This window comes from Platichthys flesus, chromosome 11 (assembly GCF_949316205.1).
Source record: "Platichthys flesus chromosome 11, fPlaFle2.1, whole genome shotgun sequence".
NCBI lineage: Eukaryota > Metazoa > Chordata > Actinopteri > Pleuronectiformes > Pleuronectidae > Platichthys > Platichthys flesus.
In genome coordinates, this window is record NC_084955.1 from 1,294,742 (window position 1) to 1,320,899 (window position 26,158).

General features: G+C 42.2%; 1 protein-coding gene across 1 annotated transcript in view; it reads right to left on the reverse strand.

Moving 5' to 3' along the window:
- The window catches only part of LOC133965264 (intermembrane lipid transfer protein VPS13B-like), a 304,206-nt gene that overhangs the window by 152,993 nt on the left and 125,055 nt on the right, over positions 1-26,158 (reverse strand). Inside the window, 1 exon segment of the mRNA XM_062399726.1 lies at positions 14,694-14,827. Within this exon segment, the coding sequence (XP_062255710.1) occupies positions 14,694-14,827 (134 nt within the window).

The following is a 26,158-nucleotide window of genomic DNA, read 5'->3' on the forward strand; positions in this document are numbered from 1 at the left end:
AGCAGGTGCGGAGAAATACACTGCGTCACTCCATTGAAATGTGCATATACATGTACAGTTGTGCAGCCTCCTGTTCTGTTGAAGCACCTCTGACAGACTGATGTCTTTATATGGAGCCCAGCTCTACCAGCTTTCATTAGAGTCGAGAGAGAACGGCAGAGACGGAGAAAAAGACTGTGAAAGAGAGGAAGAATGAAAAGAGTGAACGATATGGTTACACATTCATCTCATACTGTTTCCTCTTTTGATTACTCTTCAAATGGTGTTTGAAATTGGAACACTTTTGCACACTGACATATAAGGCTTTCGCCTTTTTAAGTGCTGGCACGCAGGATGAAAATCCATTGACACTACCTGGTCTGCTGCAGATCTTAGAAGGGTTAAGCTGTAAAGCAGGCAGACACACGGAAACCGCTGGGTTTAACACTGTGACTCTGGTCTGCACCTTTAGCTCACTGCCTGAGGCTAATGCTCTCCTGCTGGACATCTTGTGTTAGTCATGCACATTATTTCACATAACAGATCCTTAGTAAATGGGTGCATCGGTACAGAAGGGTGGGCAGATGTTGCTCAAGATTAGCTGGTCGTCTACTGACCAGAACAGTCTCCCCAATTCCACGTGCCTGAGTGTCTTTGGGAAAGAAACTGAACCCCAAACTGTACCGAATGACTGTGCTGGCAATGTGTTAGTAATTTGTGGTAAATAAAGTGCTGCACATAGAATCTGTGAATTGCAAAATCTGTACTGTAAAGTGCTTTGAGTGTTCATCAAGACAAGAAAAATGCTGATAATTTATCATTAAACAGAACAGAACCAAGCAAACATTTATTTCAAAGATAGCATGGAGATGTTAGTCGTTGTACATAGAGTTGGTAAAAGCTTAGCTTTGTTCCTGTCAGAGATAAAGATTTATATACTAAACTCAATAATAACGAAAACTTAATCTAATTTTTAAAACACTAGCTGTTTCAAATCGATTATTTCAGACCAGTGTTACCACCAAAAAAACAACAGCAGACCAAATTAACAACTAATGTTAACTAGATTATTATAGTTCCCCTAGAGTGTTTGATGGTTGACTAACTCTGTCATCATATATCAAGTGTGAGTCAGTCTAAAACACAAAAATGAATGTTCACAGATGAAAGTTCCCCATGTTTAAATACCAAAGAAAGCTGGTCATTCTGCATTGAAGAAGATACAGCTACATTGTCTTCACGTATATAATTGTACTTTAAACTTTATATAGAGAATTGTTGGATTTATATTTAGGAAAATGTTAAATAAATTTAATTTTGGAAAGGTATGGTCAATAGCAAGGCATCTTAAATGGAAACCTACTACATAGGTTACTATCACAATTGCTGTAGTTAGTGTTTACAACTTTATAATGCGTTACTGTTATTCTCCATGGTAACACAAAACCAAAGATGATGTCAAGTGTATGGTAGCTACAGAGTTGCCACATCACACAGTAAAATACTAACAATAATCAGATAACATCTTACTTATGACAACAGAGGGAAGAGTTAAAAAAACTGTATGGCATTCACTGGGCACAGCGACCACTGCTTCAGGAATGTTTACACAATTGCAAAAGGGCTCTGAATGATTTGAAGGGCCTAAGTATGTAATGGAACACTAAAAAGACATGTTGGTGCCAACTCTTGGTGATAGAAAAATAGTATTTTGTAGCTGAGGTCGAAATTGGAGAAAAAAGCTAATTCTTGATTTTCTCTTGCATGAGCACGTTTGGGTCAAAAGGCAGATGGGACAATAGTGAATTGGCAATCTCAAACACAGGGGACAAGAGGTTGCAGCCATGAATGGATATCTGACTCCAAAACAGATGATAAAATAAGGATGATGGCACAGAAGCACAAGGTAAATAATGCTACACTAATGGTCACCAACCTTTTCGAGCCCAAGATCACCTTTTAATTCCAAACGTGATTTGAGTTCTACCACTCTGATATCTTCCAAAAAACCACTTGGGAGGGTCACATTTATAAATTTTTGCTATTTCTGTTAAAGGCTAAATGTATAAACATGACAATACACAAAAAAAGGCAGTTGTGCAACTTTATTCGATGCACAACATTCACATTAATAACAATTAATATCTACAGCATCTGTTCAATGCATAATATTTAGTTTCAGATGAAAAGGTTTTACATAGGCTTTTCCTTGAATATGGCCATAAATAGGACATTTCCTTTAATAAAATTAGGCCTGTGTACTCAAATAAATACCGGTACTATAAAGTATAAAGTCATGCATCTTCTTATCCTGCAAATATTTAACAATAAAACCACTTTAAAAAAAAAAAGTCAACATGAACGCTGGAGTGCTTTTATTTTGGAATGCATACAGAAAGTGTTGCAACCATTTGTATGTGACGTAAATTCAACAGATAAACATTAAAACCGATGATTTTCTCTGTTTATTCTGGTGTAAACCACAATGTTTATCTGTCTATGTCACAAACGTATTTCCAACACTTTCGAACCCGTTTCAAAGTGAAAGCACTCCAGCGTTTCACTTTCTGAATCCATTAATTTGTTCTAACGGGGCTTTGATTATTATCGACAGACCGGAAGATGCACGTCATCATATCGTAGAGTCCTGACATTTATTCTGGAAATAATCCGACTTGTACTTAAATGTATTGGAATGCCGTAGATAAACCTACAGACTGCACAATTGTCTTAATTAGTTTTTTTTAATAATAGAAAATATTTTGGATTATTTAATCTGCATCTGGAACTGGACAAAATACATACTGTGACAGGCAACCATTGCATAAATATGCCAGATATTTTTTTAATTAGGACAATAGTACATTTGAAAATTTTCAAAAACATGCCCTCTGTCACTATATTGGGAAATCCTCAAAAATAATCCAGTTTGAATCCCTTGTTCCATGAGTAATGGCATAGATTTGTGTGAGTGGATGAGTTATCCTGCTAAGAGAGAGAGAAAAACAAATAGATAACCTCAATTGAGGTGGTACTGTGAGAGACTAAGCACCCCAATCTGGTGTTTGGAATTAGTTTCCTTTGCTACACCCAGAAAAGCTATTGTATTACATAACAACAATGGAAGGCTGATCCTAGTGAGCACTGCATGAGACCGAGAAAACAGAAAAGTTATATAAAACAATGAAGAAAAATCGATAATAAGTCTTAAATTAATCGATCAACCAGTCAAACATACTGAGAGCTATTTGTAAATGTCCATCCTGGGTTATGTTGTTGTTATGTTGCAATCAATCAATCAATCAATCAATCAATCAATCAAAATCTCTCTCTCTCACACACACACACACACACACACACACACACACACACACACACACACACACACACACACACACACACACACACACACACACACACACACACACACACACACACACACACACACACACACACACACACACACACACACACACACACACACACACACACACACGCTAGTATGCCTGCTGTGGTCCAGACAAAGGCCGAATGTCAGACCTGAGTCTCATGGCAACAACCAGGCATACAAATCACACAGCAACAACCCCCTCTTCAAGCATTACATTGCATTACATTACATTACATGTCATTTAGCTGACGCTTTTGTCCAAAGCGACTTACATTTTTAGTACACTCAACATTTATGAGGGGCCATTTAGGGGTTCAGTATCTTGCCAAGGACACTTGGGCATGCAGATGGGAAAGAGTGCAAAAACAAGCATTAGCAAACACCATATAAACCTGAAGGTTGAAAAAACTTGTATTTTCTAAGTGACAATTCAGTGAGAGAGAAGACAGACCAACAGAAAAAGACAAAACTGTGTGTAAGAGAATTGTACAGAAGCAGAAAGAGAGTGACTGTGACAAAGGCATTAAGACAGACACATACTCTCCCAGGTTAGCCTGAGGCCTGTGGATGTTAAAGCCATCAGGGCATCAGAGGTGAGGAAAGGGAGGTCTCTCTGAAGACGCATTAGGACATATTCCATGAATTAAAAGTCTGCCTTGCTCAGCAGCTCTATCCCACAGTTGTCATGAACGGTGGTGATTTTAAAGCACCAGCATGTTTCCTTAGATACCATACTCAGAAATGTCACAAAACAAAAATGGGTTGGCATGGAAACAAGAGTGTGTTGCCAGGGAGATGGACTAAGATCGGAAATGGACTAACATCGTTATGGTAACCTGCCAAAAACCTGTGTAAAAACTGTGTTTCTAGACAAGTGACAAATACTCACAGGTGTGTTTGTGTGTAAGTAAAAGCATGGCCAAGCTATTCATGTGTGAACTCTTGTGAAAATATCACACTCAGTATCCATGTGCCTCTGCCACTTTGGGACTTTGAAACAGACTGTATTTTTCGTGATGCCTACAGTCAGCGGATCATTACATGCTATGCAGAGTACTTGACAACCCATATTTTCCATTTACTGTCTCCCACACTTTTATTTGTCAGCTACAATGTTTATCTAAGCAATGTATGAAATCATGTTGATACACTTTCATATATCCACAAAGTCACAGATGGCAGCAGGAACGACTACGCTTTGACAGGAAAGATTGTGTTTCATGGATTTTCATTGAGAAATGTGAAGAGTGCACTGCATAATCTGCTGTGATATCATTGGGTTGTCTCTCTTGCTGAGGGCTGGATATTTGTTAGTATTCCTGCCACATAGTATTAAAGAACCATTTCCTATTCAACTCAGCTGGGGATCCACACAGATATGACAGGGCTCTGTCGCTGCTGCTCTCTGTCATGTTGCCCAGCTGTTTATACCAGGGAAACTACCCCAGGGACCCTCAACATGAGGGTATGAGTGTTTACTTTTACTAAAGGTTGGAAACTATTGGAATGTGTACAACATTACAACTATGACCATACAGCACAAAATTGAGTGCAAGGAACTCTCAATTTCTGATGAAACTGTGGTGAAGCATAGCTTAGAACATTGTATATAACCATTTGTAAAGCTTTGAGTTTTGCAGTTGCAATAGCAGGCAATAGAAAACAGGCTAGACAGAAGCCCGTCTTGAGTAAAATGTAGTTATAATCCTGATATCTGACTTTATAATCCTGATATCTGACTTTAGGAGTTAATTTCAGCTTTTAACAAACTAGTTTTAAAATTGTAATTTTGCATTATTGAATAGATGGGAAGATTTGTCAATTGTATCTAGCAAACACACACACACACACACACACACACACACACACACACACACACACACACACACACACACACACACACACACACACACACACACACACACACACACACACACACACACACACACACACACACACACACACACACACACACACACACACACAGGGAGCAGACATACAGAATCCAAAGAAACAGGGTAACAGAGGACAGGCTGAGGAGCACTGGCACTACTGAAAAGTGCTGGCACTTTCAAACAGAGAAATAGTCTGATCCCAGATTGCTCAATATGTGTCATTGCTGTGACTGCTGCCAAACCAACTAACACCATCTCTTCTCTGAGACCAACTTTGCCCATGTAAACCTCCATCCCTCTACTCTCCCAGGCGTTTGTCATGTAGTCCCTCTCACTGCATCAGCCTGGCATTTGAAGTCCAACACTCCAAGACTGAAGATAGGAGAGGCAGGTAGGGCATTGTTGCACACACAACAAAAAAAGTCCCCTGTACTAAGAGGTCAAAGTGGAAGCAGTTAGCCTTTGTGACACTGTCCCCCTACTGCAGGCTGCTGGACACACCAGGATTGTGTATATTTTTTTGTGTAAGCGTGACAGAGACTCCATGCACACTGTCAAGGTGTGCTTGGGAAGCAAACGGCCACTCTTGCTGAATGTTATACCCACATGGCTCAACAAATTAAATTATATCTTTAACCATAAAAGGAGAGTGAAATGTTTTTTTTTGATGGGGTAGACCCCATGGAAAGGCAGCTTTTCCAAGAATAGGAACATTCTGAGTTGAAATCTAAAAATAGAAATGGGCACAAATCGTATCTGAAAGTTATTAAAATAATTGTAATGTGGAATAACTATTAAACAACTTAAACCCTCTGTGGGGTTTGGGCTAATGTGGAATACAACTGCAGCAAAGGATGACAAATAAATGGCCTTTGGAATTGAATCAGGCATGAAACAAAAAAAACAGAGGGTTGCGTAGCACTTTGGTGAATGTGTGAAATGATTGACCTATGTTTTTACAATTTTGTGGGTTTCACTTCCGCTTTTGATTAGGGGAAAGATATCTGAAGCTGAGACATATTATGGATTGGGAATTATAATAAAGATCTGGATTCGAGTCAAAGCTGACTGTTGGTTACAAGTTCAAGATCTGCAGGTGTGTCCATATATAGTATGTTGTTATAGAGGTTTCAGTGGGGAAAGGGGTGTCAAAGAGTCACGATTCTTCATTCCTTTGGTCCAATGACATCATGTCCTGTCAAAGTGGAACTAGATCTATTAACATAACAAATGGAGTTAACTGTCAGCAGCCTGGGAGTGCACTTCAGTTACACACTGCCTCCAATGACACACTCATACAGGAAAAACCACTGTGAGACAGAATGAGTGTGTTTCTGTGTGCATTCAGGGGTATGGTGTATCACTTGCAGCACACTATTAATATACTTCAAAGACAGCGGAAACACTTTTCAATTTTATCCAGGAAATCCCCGTTAAAAATAAGACTGAAGCCAATCAACTCCTTATGAGGCTGCATGTGCTGGGCTTTCTCTATGAAAACATGTTCAAATGGCACATATAGAAATGTTCACAGGTGCACGCATGCATGAACACAAATGCGCACACGCACACGCACACACACACACACACACACACACACACACACACACACACACACACACACACACACACACACCGCCTCCCTGAGACTTGGCACTGTGCTTACCACTACCTCTGAAGGATGGCAGATATGAAAGCAATGAATTCAACACTGCTAAAGGGCTTAAGGTAAAAGGTTTTATCTCACTGTACTACTGCTGGGTGTTGAATAACTTCATTGCAACAAGCTGGCTACAGCATTCTTTAAAATACCTTTTATTTTTGCCCAGAGTGAAATCATCATAAAATGCATAACAAATCTGAAGTGATGGAAATCTCCCCTTCAACATGGTGAGGATATTGCTGTTTGGCCCTGAATCAGAGACAAAGCAAAGATCACGTATGTTGTTTGTACTTATCAAGAATTGTACTGATTGCAGCCTTTCATCGCTTAATTCTTAGTATGTAGAGAAAATGTCTGTTATCTGGCTCAGTCATTCTGACACGAGAGGGAAAGATCTGAAAACACACAGCCATCAGAGGACAGAAGTTGGCTGGAAATAATATAGGAATCAATATATCATGTAGCATGATAGTGTAGTGCTCTTCAGATGTATAAGTCACAGTATACACACTGACAAACACAGGCTCCAATAAAGCGCTCAAGGCCTCAAAGAGTGAGCGTGCCAATGGTTCTTGAGTGACAGCCTGTTATTTGGTAGGTGACCATTGCTTATCCTGAGACTTAGGCCTTTATCCCTTCTTCTTAGGCCTCTAAATGAACAAGGATCTTATTACACTTTGATCTACAATCACTTTAGCATTAATTCAATCTGGACTCTGGATCAGGAAGCCAACATATGCTGTCAGGAGTAAATAAACACTACAAGAACAGAAGAACATAAAATCTTGAAACATTAAAATTCTGAAACATATCCATTTAAAGAGTACTTTGTTTAAATACTTAGATGCCAAAATATGTTTTTGAATTTCTTCACTCTCATCCCTGCCTGGCATCACATCACAGAGTTGTGAGTAAGGGTCTGTTCTATTTTTTGCGGCAAGTTCTGATCAGACATCACTGTCCTGCACCATCAGATAGTGTTCAGAATCAACGCACATATGTGGACCCTGTTTGGAATCTTTCAGTCTTAATACCCCCAAAAAGCATCCCTTGCTTCTTCCTTTTCTTGAAGTGGGAATGTATAATCTGTCTTGAGATGCATTTCTCCCTTGAGTCTTTCTGAAGATGGTTTATCTGGTTCCAAACGAACAAGTTCTATAGAGAGGAAGTGGAAGCGACTTTTTCCTCTGTGAAGTACTGTTTGTTAACTCAAAAACCTGGGTCCAAACATCGGCTGTATTCTATAACCCTGATATAATGCAGAGTGCTCTCGTATTAATATTTGCTGCATACTAGAGGATTTTCAACTCTCCACCGTTTTTTTTAATGCATGAGACTACCGGACATAATGACTGATTTAACCTATTTTTAATCATATAATCATCAGAATGGACAGACTGGATGATTTGGCGAGAATGTCAGACCACACAGACACTATTTGTTGAAAAGATATCACAGAGGCCATTCTAGGGACTTGAAATCTCACAGAAAATTGCAATATCTACTCCTTTTGAGGTAGAATTTGGCAGTTGGCAACAACTTTTGGGCGTATTACCGCCACTGTCTGAACTAGAACGTGGAACACGTGCATGATTGAACGTGTCTTCAGAAGACAAACAAAAATGGAGGAGGAGTGACCTGTGATTTTTTTTGCAGCGAATAAAAATGTAAGATGGAACTATCACTGAAATAATGGCGGAGTAGACGTTTACATTGCGCAGCACGAGCTGGGGGTGAGTTGGAAAGGTAATGTTTTTTTAGTCGCAGCTGTACAAGCACCCAACATCTGGTTGGTGAGCCTTCTCGGTCAGTTCGCGCTCTCTCTCTCAATCTCTCTCTCACTATTGCAGGTTTTTGTCGGAGCCCATTATCAAACATGTTTGATATTTATGATTCGAGATTGTGGAAGCTCCAACTGAATCCGTAGCATTACCATTATTTTGTAAACCCCTCACACTCCAGAATTTTTGGGGCAGATAATCAGCACCAAGTGACCTTCAGTCGGGAATGAAGAAAAAACATACTTTCGTCTGTCTTGCTAATCCTGACAGCACTAAACACAATTTCTAATGCACTAATCTAACTTGTACTCAAAATAAATACAAATACGGGTCTGACATCTGTCCTGCGGTGCTGTGGTTGGATCTGCTGTTAGCAGATCCAACCACTTGAAACTTGAAGGCCTCTGTTGTGTTCAGACCTCAGCACAGCACAAACCCTGTAGGCCAACATCAGCTCGCTGTCGAGGGACCCCAAAACAAGTGAAGCACACGCACTTGAAAATGAATATGCAAGTTCAAGCACAAATCCAACAACACAATCTGCTCTACACACAACAAGCACACCATGACACACAGGAAATCACCCAGTGATAGGGGAGAGGAAATTAGAAACACCCTCCCAGCATCCCTGGTGAAAACATTTGCAACTCTGGAGCAGAAAAATCTCAGTGGAGAGATCAGCAGCAAGCGGAAAGCACATTCCTTTGTTTTTAAGAACCTGATAGCTCTCCAAATGTAATCTGTGACTGCACCAGATGGGACATAGTTTTGTAAATGGCCAGTCGAATGGATCTCTTGATACCCCACCCACTGTTAACCTTTTGCTCCACCTTCCTCTGCTTATCCTCCTGCATCTATGCTCTGTCCAAAAGCTCATTTGGAAGGGTGGGTGTACTAGTACAAATAGTGTCTCTGTGTAAATTAACATGAATAATGTGTGTTTCTGAAGATGACACTGTGCAGATGTGTGTTGTGGTGAATAGATGTATACAACTTAAGTTTTTCCTGCAACCACAGAAAGCAGCTTTTCTCCCTGATGTCTATGAGAAAGGCATCTGTGCATGATGCCTCCTGACAATAGATAGGCTAGGTCTCACCCACATGCCACCACAAGCAATAAGCTTGCGGCCTGGCACAGCAGCACAGCCAGGCAGCCAGCCATCCCTGTGGCTCTGCATTCCTCTCTTATAACACTGCTTACAGAAGCTGACAAGCACTGGAGTTCTTTCTGGCCGAGGTGGAAATCTGCAAAAATAAACGCTTTAGGTGACATGAGGGCTTTGTTTGTTTCTGCTGGCCCGGCTATTTGTGTTAGCGCGGTGGGTTAATTGCGACTTTGATCGCTGCGTTTATTGATCCAACAGTGGCCTTAGGAGTACGGCTGGCCTGGCCTGCCTTGACTACTCCTACCCCTGATCTCAAACAACCCCCTCTCCACCACCCTAGAACTACAGATGGGGTCTATAAGCCATGCCAAACTAGTCCTGAGGATCCACTTAAACAGGGTGGTCATGACTGATGTGATAGCTGAGGTAATGACTGATGTGATAGCTGAGGTATGAGAACAGCTAAGAACAAGTAGGACTGGGTGGTTTATATTATCCTGCAAGAGATTGTTTGTCTTTTTGGGAGTGGTTGAATTGAACTGAATGGACAGGCTAAAGGTACGGTTTTAGGTTCATGAGTGAGCGGGTAAATTCAAACAGATTTATGATACAGCTACCAACTTATTGAGCGACCTTCACATATAAAGCCACTTGGATTGTAATTTCGTAAGAAGTATGAAATAGGAGTGGATTAGTTTAACCTTTTGACCAGCTAATTATGGTCTAGCTGAAGTGAAAGGGTGTGTTTATGATATGCAGTATGTACTATTAGGTCAGTTGGATCAGACAGTGATAGACTACAGATGTAAAAACCTTTTATTGTCTTAGGCAAAATTTCAACGACATTGGTGTGGTGTGAACCAACCTCAGCTGGTTTGATTTGCCCTGCCTTTTTGGCATGGCCTCTTTTTCTGTCCACAAATAAACGTGCTGAAAGTAGGGCTGAACGATTAATTGCATTTGCAATAAAATCGCGACATGATAAATCGCAATTTCTAACTGCAACGTGCGCGATTACAACGTGCGAAAGAGAATAGGGCTCTGGGCTGCTGTCCTCACCCGCAGCCAGAATGCTGCGGGACAACAAAACTCCTCTGATCCAGAAAATACCTGCATCACCTACAGGGGCCTCAAGTCTTCGGCCGATGGGCGAACACACAGAGCGAGCTCATCTCGCTGGTGACCGCGGTGCAAGCCGAGCTCCGAGCCGCGGGGCTCCAGAGCCCCCCAGTCACCTACATGCACATCTGCGAGACGGAGGTGTTCAGCATCAGGGTGTTCCTGCTGAGGCCCGGCGACTCCACACCGCTGCACGACCACCCGGACATGAACGGGATGCTCAAGGTTTTTACACTGCCTCATGTCTGCTGTGTTGTGGCTCCACTTACACTCTGTCTGTTAGGTGACTTGTGTTCGAAAGGGTATGTACAGCCTTTCTATCACTCTCTGTTACATATTCCCTCAGTACCTGCCCTTGTATCCTTCTCTTTTCTTCTCACTAACTAACTTTAGCTTAGATTGAATATATAATACATTCAGACTGTCAAGTTTGAAAAATCAACCTAATGAAATTTACATTACAAATTGTATGGAAATGGTGGGATTTGAGAGACACAGAGGGTGAGGTGTGGAATGAGAGTTAGGTCAATTGGAGGGAGGGGGCAGAGGATGAGGTAATGTTCCTGCAGAAGGCGCTCCATTCAAGGGTCAGAAGCTGTTCATGGAAACCATCTGGCCAGTTTGTTCATAGCCACACCAAACATAAACATGATCCTCTATTCTATCTCTCTCTCTCACTTTCCCCCTGCCTTCAAATGCACCCACTGCCCATTTTTTCTCTTTTCTTCACTTCATAACCCCCCCCCCTTCCTTTCCATCACCTTACCTTTTCTACCCCACTGCTTTTGCTCCTCTTTTTCTCTCTAAAAAAGATCCTACTCATTAATGCATGGCAGCTGCAGGGAGCAGTGTTACTTCATTTTTCCATGGCAACGGTCTCTCTGTTTCAGCAGATCCCATTTCAGTTTTGGTAGCAACGTGCTTCTTTTCCAACGCTGAACACATTCATGTGTTAAAAAGAAGGAATTATTGCAAAATTCTTGAAATAGAACAATCATCCTAATCACTTGCAATTATTATCGTCGCCCATAGAGAACATGGGTGTCCTTAGCTAGAATGGGATAGAGAAGGGGACATGACAGGATGAAAAAGGGTACGGGTGAGCAGTGGGGGAGAGGGTCAGGCAGGTAATAAGCAGATGACAGAGAAGAACATAAGCGGAAAGAACACACAATGTGAAGTGACAAATTAAAAAGTTGCACCGCATGTGAGGAGCAACACAGCAATAGGTTGGAAAATGACAAAAAAGTTAAAGCATAGGCTCAGAACTTTAAGGCTGAGGGCAAGTGGCCATGCAAAGTTCTGCCAGGCCACCCTGGCAAGGGTGAACATTGCGGCACTGCCCCGATTGTGAAGTGACTACTAAAAAAGCACCACCTACACATATGAAAGCTTTGCATGACAACATAATTAGCTGGCTCTTCCTAGAACAAACATCCCTTTGGTGTTGTATGATATGTCAGAGAGACTTCCCCGCCTTGGATGTGAGGGCCTCAGTTTGGATTCTATGCCCCTCTGACCTGGTATGAGAAAGCCACTGGTGCTTTTGCCATAAGTGTGTGGATTGACTTCTGTCTCTGTCTCTCTAAATTTTCTGTCATTCTTCTCTCTTTGTCTATCGTTGCTAATCATCACAGCAGTTTAAGACTGTGGGATCCCTATTTTCTCTCTTTGAGCTACTTGGTTTAACTGTCAATTTTTCCGCATCAATGACAGTTTGATGAGCAAATTCAAATAAGCTCTCTGATGGCTTTGAATGGTTTGAGCCAATTTATTTGCAGGATAAAAAATCCCCTATCATTCATTGCAAGGTAACAAGGTAGCAAAGGGAACAGAGTCTTACAATGGAGACAGATATGAACAGATGAGAATCTGCGCAAGGCATTGTCCTGTGTATGACAGAACATAACCAATCAAAGCTAACAATATCTGTCATTGAGCAAGACAAATAAAAAACACATGTACCTCATCCTTTCCTTTCTTCATTGTTAGCATTTTCTTACCTTCTTATATTAAAATAAACCCACAGTCTAGGATCTTGGCAGGACCTCTACCTCCTGCTGTGAAAGTTTTGTAGGGAATAATTTATGTCACAGCATTATGGTTGTATCTAAGACCAAGAGTAAAAGATTTTTCAAAACAATTTTCATAATCGTTAGCTACCCCTACTTTGTTTAAACAGAAATAAGTTGTCTCAGGAACTGTAGACTAATAAATAATATTATAATGATGAAGAATGAATTACAATTTTGCAACCCAGACAGCTCAAATTTGGGGGAATCCAAGGCCTGGGATACCAGCTGTCAGTTTGTCCAGTTTGTTTCGCCCCTGCTCCCATGTCGACAGGGCAGACTGTTTACAAATTACTGCTGTAGTACATTGCGTGGTCCCAGTTGCACAGCCAAAAGGGACATAGGAAAGTGGAGGCAATGGCGGGCTTAATATAATGTGTTGTTCGGCTTGTGAATTATTGCTTACTGTTTACATGCACAAAAAAACACAACGTGAAAGACATATTTAATCCAATTAAATACTTAATTAGCTGTTTAGCGTACTTTAAATTCCCTCTAATGCGAGTATCCACGTTACCGCAACTAAACCTGATAATGTCTGTCATCCTGTGATGAATGGTAATGTTATGAAAATTGTAACCAATTAATTTATGATTGCTGTAGGGATCTGACCAAAAGTTTGACCAATGGTCTCAATACAAGACTATAATCATCAGAATTGTTGTTATTGATATTTGCAGTGGCAAACAATAACAGTGTATATTTTAGCAACAAAACTAAGAAAATTATAGTCTGGGTAAATGTGGCCACTGCCTTCATTCCAGTAATGCTTGCACATTGTAAAAGAGGAGTCAAAACTGAATTCAGCACACCATTGTAAACAAAGACATCCAAATTGTCCAATCAATAATGTACCACATGAGCACACGCGAGTGAATGCTACATGCAGTCCTTATTGCATGAAGAGAATCCTTGTTACAGAATTGTCACTGGCTGCTGATGTATTTCTGAAGGTGCTGGTTGTGATGTGGGCTGAGCCAACTGGTCCACAATGGGGACATTTAACGATCCAGTAAAACTTCAGGATATTAAAAGGGACAAACAGCCAGCCAGACAGTCAACCAGAAAGTCAGTCTGCCACAAAGGGACATGAGACAATAAGTATGCATCTGTATGTAAAACAGGCTAATAGGCTAACAAGTTACAGAGGTTTGTGGAAGGCATGTGCCCACAACCACAGAGTGCTCAGTTCGGGTGGGTTTAGCTAAACCTCAATACTTAATTGCAACAGAGGAGAGAAAGAGGTGGAAGGCTGTTACCAGATGTGTGGGCCGGCCAATACTGCTTAAATCCATTTATCCATCCATTAGCTATACCTGCATATCCACTGAGGGTCAAAGAGTGGATCGAGCCAATCCCAGCTGATAGTAGGAGAGAAGACACCCTGGACAGCTAGTCAGCATACCATAGGGCTTACATATAGGGGCAAGTAAACAGTCTAAATCTTACTGGCAATAGACTATAATTATCAGAAATGAATGCCTGAATTTGGGAGGGACCCAGAATAACCAGAAAAAACTCAAGACATACAAACTCATATTTCTTATGCTTGCATCTTTCAGACCCTTCACGATTGAGCAATCAAAGTTCTTCGTTCCAAAATCAGACAAGTAGAGGAAATTATTATCTTGTATAGTTTCTGCTATACACAAGTAGAACAAAAATGGTGGAGAGTTAAGTTTGATACCTGAACAGTGAGGCGTTTTACGGCATCCCAGGTATGGGCAATAAGCTCCTTCCTTCTTTCCTCTGAGGTTGTCCATGACTCTTCTGCAGAGGTGTCAGGCATCACTTTCATTTGGATGGACAGGGGACGTGATTCTGGAAAAAGACAGAAAATGTTAAGACAATAGACATTGATTCAAATATTATTTTAAAACAGCATTTCTTAAACCATTCATTCTCCAGTGGTTTCTTATTTCTAAGTACAGTGGGCACCCAGTACTAATGTATATTACGCTTGTGCAACCTTCTGGAACTGTGTTGAAAAATACTCCCACAGATGTGTGAAATAGATACAAAAACTAACTTTTCAATTAACACAGCGTTCATCCTTTTACTTAACTCTCTTCACAATCGGTGTTATTGTCATTTGTTGTAGAGTATCATCAGTATGTTAAATGGTGTTTAACTGACATCATGCATTAATGTGAGGTGTTGTCAGGATTCTTGTGTTTAACAGTGGATGAGGGAACCATGGGACCTCAGTCAGTCAGTCGGTCGGTCGGTCGGTCGGTCGGTCGGTCGGTCGGTCGGTCGGTCGGTCGGTCGGTCGGTCGGTCGGTCGGTCGGTCGGTCGGTCGGTCGGTCGGTCGGTCGGTCGGTCGGTCGGTCGGTCGGTCGGTCGGTCGGTCGGTCGGTCGGTCGGTCGGTCGGTCGGTCGGTCGGTCGGTCGGTCGGTCGGTCGGTCGGTCGGTCGGTCGGTCGGTCGGTCGGTCGGTCGGTCGGTCGGTCGGTCGGTCGGTCGGTCGGTCGGTCGGTCGGTCGGTCGGTCGGTCGGTCGGTCGGTCGGTCGGTCGGTCGGTCGGTCGGTCGGTCGGTCGGTCGGTCGGTCGGTCGGTCGGTCGGTCGGTCGGTCGGTCGGTCGGTCGGTCGGTCGGTCGGTCGGTCGGTCGGTCGGTCGGTCGGTCGGTCGGTCGGTCGGTCGGTCGGTCGGTCGGTCGGTCGGTCGGTCGGTCGGTCGGTCGGTCGGTCGGTCGGTCGGTCGGTCGGTCGGTCGGTCGGTCGGTCGGTCGGTCGGTCGGTCGGTCGGTCGGTCGGTCGGTCGGTCGGTCGGTCGGTCGGTCGGTCGGTCGGTCGGTCGGTCGGTCGGTCGGTCGGTCGGTCGGTCGGTCGGTCGGTCGGTCGGTCGGTCGGTCGGTCGGTCGGTCGGTCGGTCGGTCGGTCGGTCGGTCGGTCGGTCGGTCGGTCGGTCGGTCGGTCGGTCGGTCGGTCGGTCGGTCGGTCGGTCGGTCGGTCGGTCGGTCGGTCGGTCGGTCGGTCGGTCGGTCGGTCGGTCGGTCGGTCGGTCGGTCGGTCGGTCGGTCGGTCGGTCGGTCGGTCGGTCGGTCGGTCGGTCGGTCGGTCGGTCGGTCGGTCGGTCGGTCGGTCGGTCGGTCGGTCGGTCGGTCGGTCGGTCGGTCGGTCGGTCGGTCGGTCGGTCGGTCGGTCGGTCGGTCGGTCGGTCGGTCGGTCGGTCGGTCGGTCGGTCGGTCGGTCGGTCGGTCGGTCGGTCGGTCGGTCGGTCGGTCGGTCGGTCGGTCGGTCGGTCGGTCGGTCGGTCGGTCGGTCGGTCGGTCGGTCGGTCGGTCGGTCGGTCGGTCGGTCGGTCGGTCGGTCGGTCGGTCGGTCGGTCGGTCGGTCGGTCGGACGGACGGACGGACGGACGGACACACACACACACACACACACACACACACACACACACACAGATTGTCTAAGACAACGCTAGTATGCCTGCTGTGGTCCAGACAAAGGCCAAATGTCAGCAACAACCAGGCATACAAATCACACAGCAACAACCCCCTCTTCAAGCATTACATTGCATTACATTACATTACATGTCATTTAGCTGACGCTTTTGTCCAAAGCGACTTACATTTTTAGTACACTCAACATTTATGAGGGGCCATTTAGGGGTTCAGTATCTTGCCAAGGACACTTGGGCATGCAGATGGGAAAGAGTGCAAAAACAAGCATTAGCAAACACCATATAAACCTGAAGGTTGAAAAAACTTGTATTTTCTAAGTGACAATTCAGTGAGAGTGTGTTTGTGTGTAAGTAAAAGCATGGCCAAGCTATTCATGTCTGAACTCCTGTGAAAATATCACACTCAGTATCCATGTGCCTCTGCCACTTTGGGACTTTGAAACAGACTGTATTTTTCGTGATGCCTACAGTCAGCGGATCATTACATGCTATGCAGAGTACTTGACAACCCATATTTTCCATTTACTGTCTCCCACACTTTTATTTGTCAGCTACAATGTTTATCTAAGCAATGTATGAAATCATGTTGATACACTTTCATATATCCACAAAGTCACAGATGGCAGCAGGAACGACTACGCTTTGACAGGAAAGATTGTGATCATGGATTTTCATTGAGAAATGTGAAGAGTGCACTGCATAATCTGCTGTGATATCATTGGGTTGTCTCTCTTGCTGAGGGCTGGGTATTTGTTAATATTCCTGCCACATAGTATTAAAGAACCATTTCCTATTCAACTCAGCTGGGGATCCACACATATATGACAGGGCTCTGTCGCTGCTGCTCTCTGTCATGTTGCCCAGCTGTTTATACCAGGGAAACTACCCCAGGGACCCTCAACATGAGGGTATGAGTGTTTACTTTTACTAAAGGTTGGAAACTATTGGAATGTGTACAACATTACAACTATGACCATACAGCACAAAATTGAGTGCAAGGAACTCTCAATTTCTGATGAAACTGTGGTGAAGCATAGCTTAGAACATTGTATATAACCATTTGTAAAGCTTTGAGTTTTGCAGTTGCAATAGCAGGCACTAGAAAACAGGCTAGACAGAAGCCCGTCTTGAGTAAAATGTAGTTGGAATCCTGATATCTGACTTTAGGAGTTAATTTAAGCTTTTAACAAACTAGTTTTAAAATTGTAATTTTGCATTATTGAATAGATGGGAAGATTTGTCAATTTTATCTAGCAAAAATACTACATCACATAACATGTGAACATTGAATATATACTGAATCTACTGTGCATTATGCAATAACATACATGTAAATTTAAGTAACCATAACACACAGTAAACATCAACAGATATGTAAATGTGGTCGCATGTGTCGGCATATGAATGCCTTTGCCTAAAATTTTACTACGGGCAAAAGGAAGCCATAAGGTGGTAGGAAAATGCCCCCTAAATTCAATTCGTAAGATGCTGAGCTACTACTGACAATTCATCTGAACTCAATTCTACCTTAAAAATGTATTCTTAGAAGTTATTACTTTCTGGCAAGACCTCAAGGGTGGTATTGGAGGTAGGCCTGACTGAAAATGTCCTTCCCCAGAGAAGGTCTGCTAAGCCAATCACAAAGTGTGCTAAAGTACAGCTCTCCATTTAGTTTTAGTTTTAAATACCATTCCAGGACTCTGTTTGTTAATCCTAGGGTCATTATTTGGAATGAAACTGCCATATCTTGTTATAGTGACTTGGCGCCTGCCATTTCTGCAGAGAGCGGGTTTAGAGAGAGACAGGAAGGCAGGGACAGAGAATGAGAAAGACAGAGTGAACACAAGAGGACTAAATTAAAATGAAAGAGAAATATGACAAGAGCGCCCAAAGCTCTTAAACCTGCCCAGTCCTAACAAGTCCTAAGAGTCCTCTTAAAGTAGGGTTATTCCCCCAGCCTCGTGCCATATCAGCCATGTCCTTATTTTCACCCTCTATTAGGCCATAAGGCTAAACTCTGACCATACACTCCTCCCCTCTCCTTCCTCTCCCGTTTGGTTCTCTCACTCCAACCACACCCTTTGTCTTTCTCACTTAAGCTGCTTTCAGACATGCAATGACCCTGCAGTTGCTCCGTGTTTTCTCGGGAGGAGGTTTGAATGAAAATGTATAATCAAGACGCTCCGGAGTTTCTACAGACTTTATCCGCCTGGCCTAATGTCAATATAGAAATCCAGGAGATGTCAATGTATGAACACAGCAGGGGATCCCGCGCTTGACTCACCGCTAGCAGGTGGGGGGGTGCTAACACGCAACAGATGAAAAAACTAAAGAAAACAAATATCTCCTTGTGAAAAAGTGGTGACACACACAGAAGACACACACAAAATGTCAAAAGAGTTTGTGGTGATAAGTGCCGACAACGGTGTTGGGGTGCTGAAGTGAATATCTGCCGCAGAGGAAATACGTCACTTCCTGCATCTGTCTGTTGCACCCGGCTGCTCCACCTCTCGCCTGCATAACGCAGAGGATTTAATGCTGTTGTGAACATGTCTGTGCAGAGAACCTCCCGCTGTTCTGTCCATGTGTGAAAGGCTGACTCTTAGTAAACTCTGTAGCCAATTCTAAGAAATTTTACCAGGAGGTCATGTCTGAAAATGGCTTAGTTTTCAGCTGGTGTGTAACACTTTGTGGCGGCAATTTGTGTATCCTCTTTACCAGCTCCATCACTTCATCCAGTAAGTAAAGGTTAGGATTTTTTCAAGCCCACAGCTTTTGTCAAGTGATCAGAGAAAACACAAAGACCAGCACAATTATAACACATTGACCTTAGGGTGTGAAACAAATCAGCGTTGCCTCATTGCATGATGTACTCAAAACACCACCACCATTGCGTTGCAATATAGCTGTAAAATGTGTGAGGGTGTGTGCTGTGGTTAGTGAAAATCACACATCATACTCATGTGCAACTTACCATTGAATACACACATGAACCCACGCACACATTATGATACACCCGTAGTCATAACCTCTCACAGGCTGCTGTCCATTACATATGTGCTGTGCTGCTTACAAATGTGCTGCTTGAGGAACAAAGTTCCTCAAGCAGCACATTCGTGAAATCCGCAGAGCGATTGACAGTCTATATGATGGTACAGTGGGCCTCGGCTCCTCCTGGTGCAGGACAATGTTCAGAGTGTGTGAACAGTTCCTGGAAGACAAAGGCATTGACGCCATTAACTGGCCCTCACGTTTCCCTGACCTTAATCCTGTTGAGCACCTATGGGATGGATGCCCTGATCCAAGTCTGGGAGGAGATCCCCCAGGACACCATACGCCAACTCATCAGGAGCATGCCCAGACGTTGTTGAGAGTGCATATAGGCACTCACATTATTAGTTTCCGTAATCAAATTCATGCAAGTTGGATCAGTGTTTAACTTATATGTTGTTGTTTTTCAGTGTGATTTTGAATACAGCTCTCAATGGGTTGATGGTTTGGGTTTCCATTGACCAATGTTATGTCATTTTGTTCTAAACAAATTATACAATGTACATAAGTAAAGATTTTTGACTTGAATAATTCGATAATCAAGATCTGATGCGTTGAGTTCCCTTATTTTATTTGAGCAGTGAAGATAGACCCAATTAGCCTGGATGCCAGACAAACTTAGCCCCGCCCACAACATTTGAGGTGGGGAAGTTCGGTCTGGCATCGCTCCGTTGGAGAGAAACTATGCCCGAACAGAAGCTGTTCGGACCAATCAAATTGTCAGGGCGGGCTTTATACGATGATGGACAGATAATCAACAGTTATGTAATCAACCACGTCACCAAAGAGCGCTTGGGCCCCCTGTCTCTTTTCTCTGATGCCTCAGATGAACACGCTTCTTCCGCCTGGTCTCCTTCATCGTCTGTCCTTTTTTTAAACACGGGAATGTCGCGTTCCAACCATGTTATTAAGTTCTTACAGGACAGATAAATGTGATACGCTTTGTTTGATGTGTTGTGGAGTTGTAATCCTAAACGGAGAACTTGTTTGTACGTGCATTCACCTTTACGCCGGGTTCACACCACGTATGCGCAGCGCCAAGACTTAAATAACAGCTGGCTCCCATCCACTCCCATGTTAAACCTTTGTGTGGGTCACACCAGAGGCTGAAGCGCCGCACAGCGGCAAGGCTGCCTAGCACCGTGCAGCGATCGATTCGGCGTTGAGTCTATTTTTTGCGCTCTACACGAGCGTATCGCGCCAGGAGACACACTGAAAAAGGATATTAAATGATATTGATGACATATTTTATATGATATAAATGATCAAATATGCATCTCATACTTTGAATTCCCCTTCTGTTGTCCTGGAGTTTTAATTTTACCAATTCTACCAATGACATTTTTAAATGTCCCCCTCTGCCCATCCACTACAGCCACACAAGCAGTCATAAAGATAAAAAGAGAGAGAGAGGGGGGGGGGGGAGAATACGTAATTTACCCTCGACACCCGACATTTAACGGAGCAAACAGCGGAGAAGTTCTTCAACATGGATGACATTAAATTAATAATTGAAGTGGAGAAGTACAGTGAGTTGTATGATCCTCGGAACATGTTGTATAAAGACAACACCAAAAAAGACAAATGTTGGGATGCTGTTGCTTAATGTTGGAGCAACAAGTAAGTATATGCTTTTATACTACTCGATCAACGGGTAATATTATTAGCGCTGTCCGGCGTGAACCCGCTGTACTGTTTCTCTCAAAAAATGCTGATCGTGTTGGTAAATTCTCCGTGTATCTTTAAATTATTTTTACAACACCGGCAAAAATCTTCTTTACTGATATTCTTCTTCTACTTCTTCCAGCGTGCGTGCAGTTGAGCTTTGTTGATAATAACTATGCGTCGCTTAACATACGTCACATACTTGTGCTCTGATTGGTTGTAGGTCTATCCAATTGAGCGAAGAGGCATGAAACACCTGTGGTGATGTTTGCATGGAAAGAATTTAACGGTGGTGGTGTACAGTATATGCCTCAACATAATCACATTGTCAGAGGATGGCTGAGGAACAAACAAAGACTAAAAAGTCAGAAGAAAAAAGCAAACGTGAAGGCCTTCTTATGGTGGGGACTGCAAAGTTGGACATAATTGGACAAGTTGGAATTAAATTCCGCCCTGGACAAACCGTTAGGACTTGTGCATACCTGGACTGACAGGCACACAGAGAGGGCTAAAGACTCACAGGGACCGGTAAAATGGCAAAAAGCATCTATCTGTCCTTTTTGATTGTTTGAGCAATTCAACCATATAAACAACCTCACTGAGTGATCTCAGGGCATTTCCCCATGCTGCTTGCTATCTTTCCCTATTTCAAATGGTTTATAGTGAGTTGAAGTGTTGTATATTCTGTAACCGCTGTGCGCAAAGGCAGTAATGAGGTTCTTTAATAAACGTGCCTGCATATTTGTTTTTGATGCAAGTCAGTGTTTATTTAAATATATAGGTGCCTCGATTTGTTCAGTGTTTCTACAGCAGTTTTGAAAAATTTAAATATTGTGTGGCCAGGCTGACAGAAACGGGTAAGGCCAATGAGGGTGAGAGAAGAGTTTTATCTAACCCATCTATTTCTACTTCTCTACACAGACTGCATCCACATACAGGTATTTTCTCTTTCTGCCAGCTGTGCTTTAGGAAGTCCATCAACCAGTCATATTAACGATGGAAGACTACTTTTAAAGTAAGTGCACATTGACTATCAGAGGTCAGAGATTAAACACAACATTGCTATCTAATTCACATTTTATAATTTATATACTTTATACTACTATAAGAAAACGAGAGAGAAAAGTTAAAAGAAGATCTTAGAAGAGAAAAGAACAAGAGAAGAGAAAAGAAGAGTTTGCCTGCACGACCATGACACAACACATAAAGAATGAAAACAAAAGGCCACGTCTTCTCTCAGTGACACAAAATCCCTTTGAAACGTCCCGTGTGCAATCATCTCAACCCAGTCTCCAATCCCCTCCCGTTCCTGTCATCTGAACTAAACCCCCTTGAGCCTGAGGACTAATCCACGCTACGTCTGATGAACCACAAATCAACCCCAACTTCACTCTCATCCTCTCACTTCAACTTCAAATACCACAGCCAACATCCACAAAAGGCCTAATGCCCTTATCATTCACCAACATAGAAAAGGGATATATAAGGACAGATGTATTCCCCACTACTGTGTGTCCAGGAGGTCAGTGAAAGGTTTGTATATGGGCTCATCATAGTGTAGAGGCCAAAGATCTTCTAATCTTGCGAGTGAAGTCCCATACAGACTATAATCATTCTTCCGGGGAGGGGGTGGAGATGGTCTTGATGGGGGTCGTATGACATTATTCCTCCTTTCATTGTTTTCTTTCCCTGCTCCAACCATCATTACCTTGATAAATTATTGACTTTACCAGAAAAATTAAACTACATGAATAACTCCACAATGAAAATATTATCCCCTTCTGAAAAGTGCAGAGCAGCCTATAAAAACCTTCCTGACTTCCATCAGGGTACTTGAGCTTGAATTATTGTTATATATGACTGTGTAGTTCTGTATGAAGTTCTGTCATCAGTGCTCTGGCAATTTTATGTATGTTTATTAGCATGTATATATTAGTTTCTCCCTGCTGGTTCTTTCATCAAACTATATTACTTTATGTCTTTCAAGAATATACTGTGTGTCACTCAACCATGAAACCTGGACTTTTTTTCCCGTACCCACCTTTTTTGACACACTACGGTTGAGATCACAGAAAAGCCATCAGTTCAAGAACATTTTTGCAGCACAGCCTTGGCAACCACCAGATATTGCATTGTAACTTGCAGACTGGCATCATGAACAAAGCAAAAGTGCTTTGATATCTCTTTCAGATCCTCCCAGTAAATGGGAAATATACATCTAATGCCATCATTCAGATCACTAGCAGAAAGGAACACAGACGACATTTCTCATTCCACCCTTAAAGAATGAGAGCCAGATCGGAGGATAGGTTTCTCAGCAGAAGAGGTATGTCCTCAGAGCGCCAACGGCTAATTTTAGAATTGAAAAGCAAAGCCAATGAGATCAGTACTCTGGTACATGTTAGGGAACAGTGAGAAGCTCAGGACTTGGGAGGCTCTCAATCAGAAACATGGTGCTGCTGCCAACAAGATCATTCATTAGGGACAAATAAAGAAAATACTTAGAGGCTAGTTTTATGTGAACCAATTTGTGGTGTAATTGTATGGGCAGACAGAAATGGACCTCAAGCTGAGGAGAATTGACTTGTTTTCAAAGTCGTCGTTCCACAGCTGTCCACATAAAGTATAACGTCAAAAAAAAATAAATTGTTAACACTTCTGTGATGATGTTACTAAGCAACCTTCAAACAAAATCTATGATTGGAATTAAATAAGAAGTTTTGTATTTAGTTTTTTAAAAATGATGTCTAAAAGTTCAGATTTGAGAAGAAGAATATTAAGTTGACCATATATACAAATCCTGGTAAAATGACTGAAGTTATCAAATATCCTAGTCAAACCAGGGCCACATAGATATGACAAGGGAGAAATTTGTTAAAACTACAGTATAAAAACACCTAGACAAGGATTAAAATTAGTATTTGTAAAGTATATCTACAGAGTATATGCCTATTTTTTAGAACAAATAGGATTCCTTATGTGATGGACATCCAATATTAATTGCCAAGCTGTGTGTCTAACAGAAAAAAAAATGTATTTTAATATATTTAACCATGTGAAAGTTTCTGTCATCAACTGAAACTGGCTTTGGTCCAGTTCAGCCAAGTCTGTGATGCCTTGTAACACATCCCTGTTTATGTAAGATGTGCAATGACCAAAACGAGTGAGGAAGAGAGACAGAGTGAAATACTTTGTTGCCAAACAGAGTTGAGTGGATGTGGACCTTGAGATTTTAGCTGGGCAGCCCCAGCGCTATAATATGATATCACCCTGCGCTTTCAGGGGAAATGATCTGCAGTGAACTAGTTCTGTGTGTCTCTGTACATTTGCCTACACATTAACAGGCACCTTCCAAAAGCTTACAGGAAAGTCCTCCTTGATTACTATGAAACTGTAGCTAGGCTGAATGTGGTAACAAAACAACATAACACTCTCTTTACATCATAAAAGTGCCAGGCATGCGTTCAAATGGACAATTGGAAGCAGGGACATCTAGCTAGTGCAATTGTTCTGAGGAGGCTTTGAACTGCTAAAAACCCTGAAAATTATTTTCTTCCAGTGGGTTATGATTTATTCTAATAATTCCAGAGGTGATTTCTAAGGGGAAATCAATAGCTCCAGTGGAAAACTGTGATAATCAATAGGCACAGGAAAAGACTGCTCTCACCAGTTTATCATCGGGTGGAACAGAACACCACTCTACACCAACATGCCATACATCCAGCATATTAGGTCATTTGGTCTCATAACAGTACTTCTAACAACAATAATCTGGACATGTAAGCTATTACCTTCTCAAATTTACCACTTCAATGCATGGTTAGAGTAGATTTTGTCAGCTTGGTGGCAGGGTCCAAAACAGTATGTATCCTTGGGCCAAACAAATCTTAGTGGTCTGGACTCAAGAGGGAATGGGTTAAACAGGTAGTCTTTACGTTTTTAGTAGGCAATTGCTTTCTGTTGCCTTAGCAAAGCACCAAATTGCACCTGAGCTCATTTAAGACCAAATTGCCCAAGGGCACTCAAATGGGCACAAATAACAATTTTTCTTCATGGAGCCATTTTTTTTAAATTATACTCCAATCACACAGTGGAGGCAGCTGTCAGAAGCAATGTAGGGTTCAGTGACTTGCACAAGGACAAGAATAGTGTCCATAATTAGGGTCCATAATTTGTGCAATGCTGCATATATTCTCGTTTTACAAGATGACTAAAGGCATTAAGGGGCTAAATACCTGAGTATTGAAATTGCACAAGTGTCCACCAGTTAGCTGGATGCCCCTGTTGAGCATTAGCCAGCCACAAGAGTTTATTCCTGTGCATAAAAATGAATCTTGACTGAAGATTAAAATGTATATATCAATATCTGAGTGTGTAATTTCAATGTTGAATGCTATCTGTACACATGTGGAGAAGGTGTGTGCTGCTGTGGTACCACTGTTGTTCAGGGTTCATACACATTTCAGACCAATTGGATTTCCATGACATTTCCATGACTTTTCAATAACTTTAAACCAAATTTCCATGACCAAACATTTTGTGAGATCTCGGTGTATACATGAAAAGTTACACAATTTAGTTTTTAAGCTAACAATGAGAAATCCTAAGCATACAGTATACCTTAAATAACACAAATGAATGAGAGACAATAGTTTGAATGAGGTCTTTGTCTGTTGTAACCAATGACATGTACTTTTGCATTTGTAGCCAAGCATTGTTAAATCTACACTTCCCTGGTATAGTGCATTATCTTGCCTGCTTCCCCACCAAACGTTTCAATTAGTATGAGAGCGTATGCCTGCTTATATTTTTAGCATATTTATTTTAAAAGCATATGAATTATGTTAAACTCAGGGTAAATGAACGACAGGAAAAAATGAATATAGCGAATTTCCATGACTTTCCCAAATTTTGGGATAAACAAATTTCAAGCATTTTTCCAGGCCTGAAAATATACATTGTTACTCTTGATCGTCCGAAAAAAGTTTCTTCTAAATAAAAGCATGGACGCAGTGATTACAAACCCC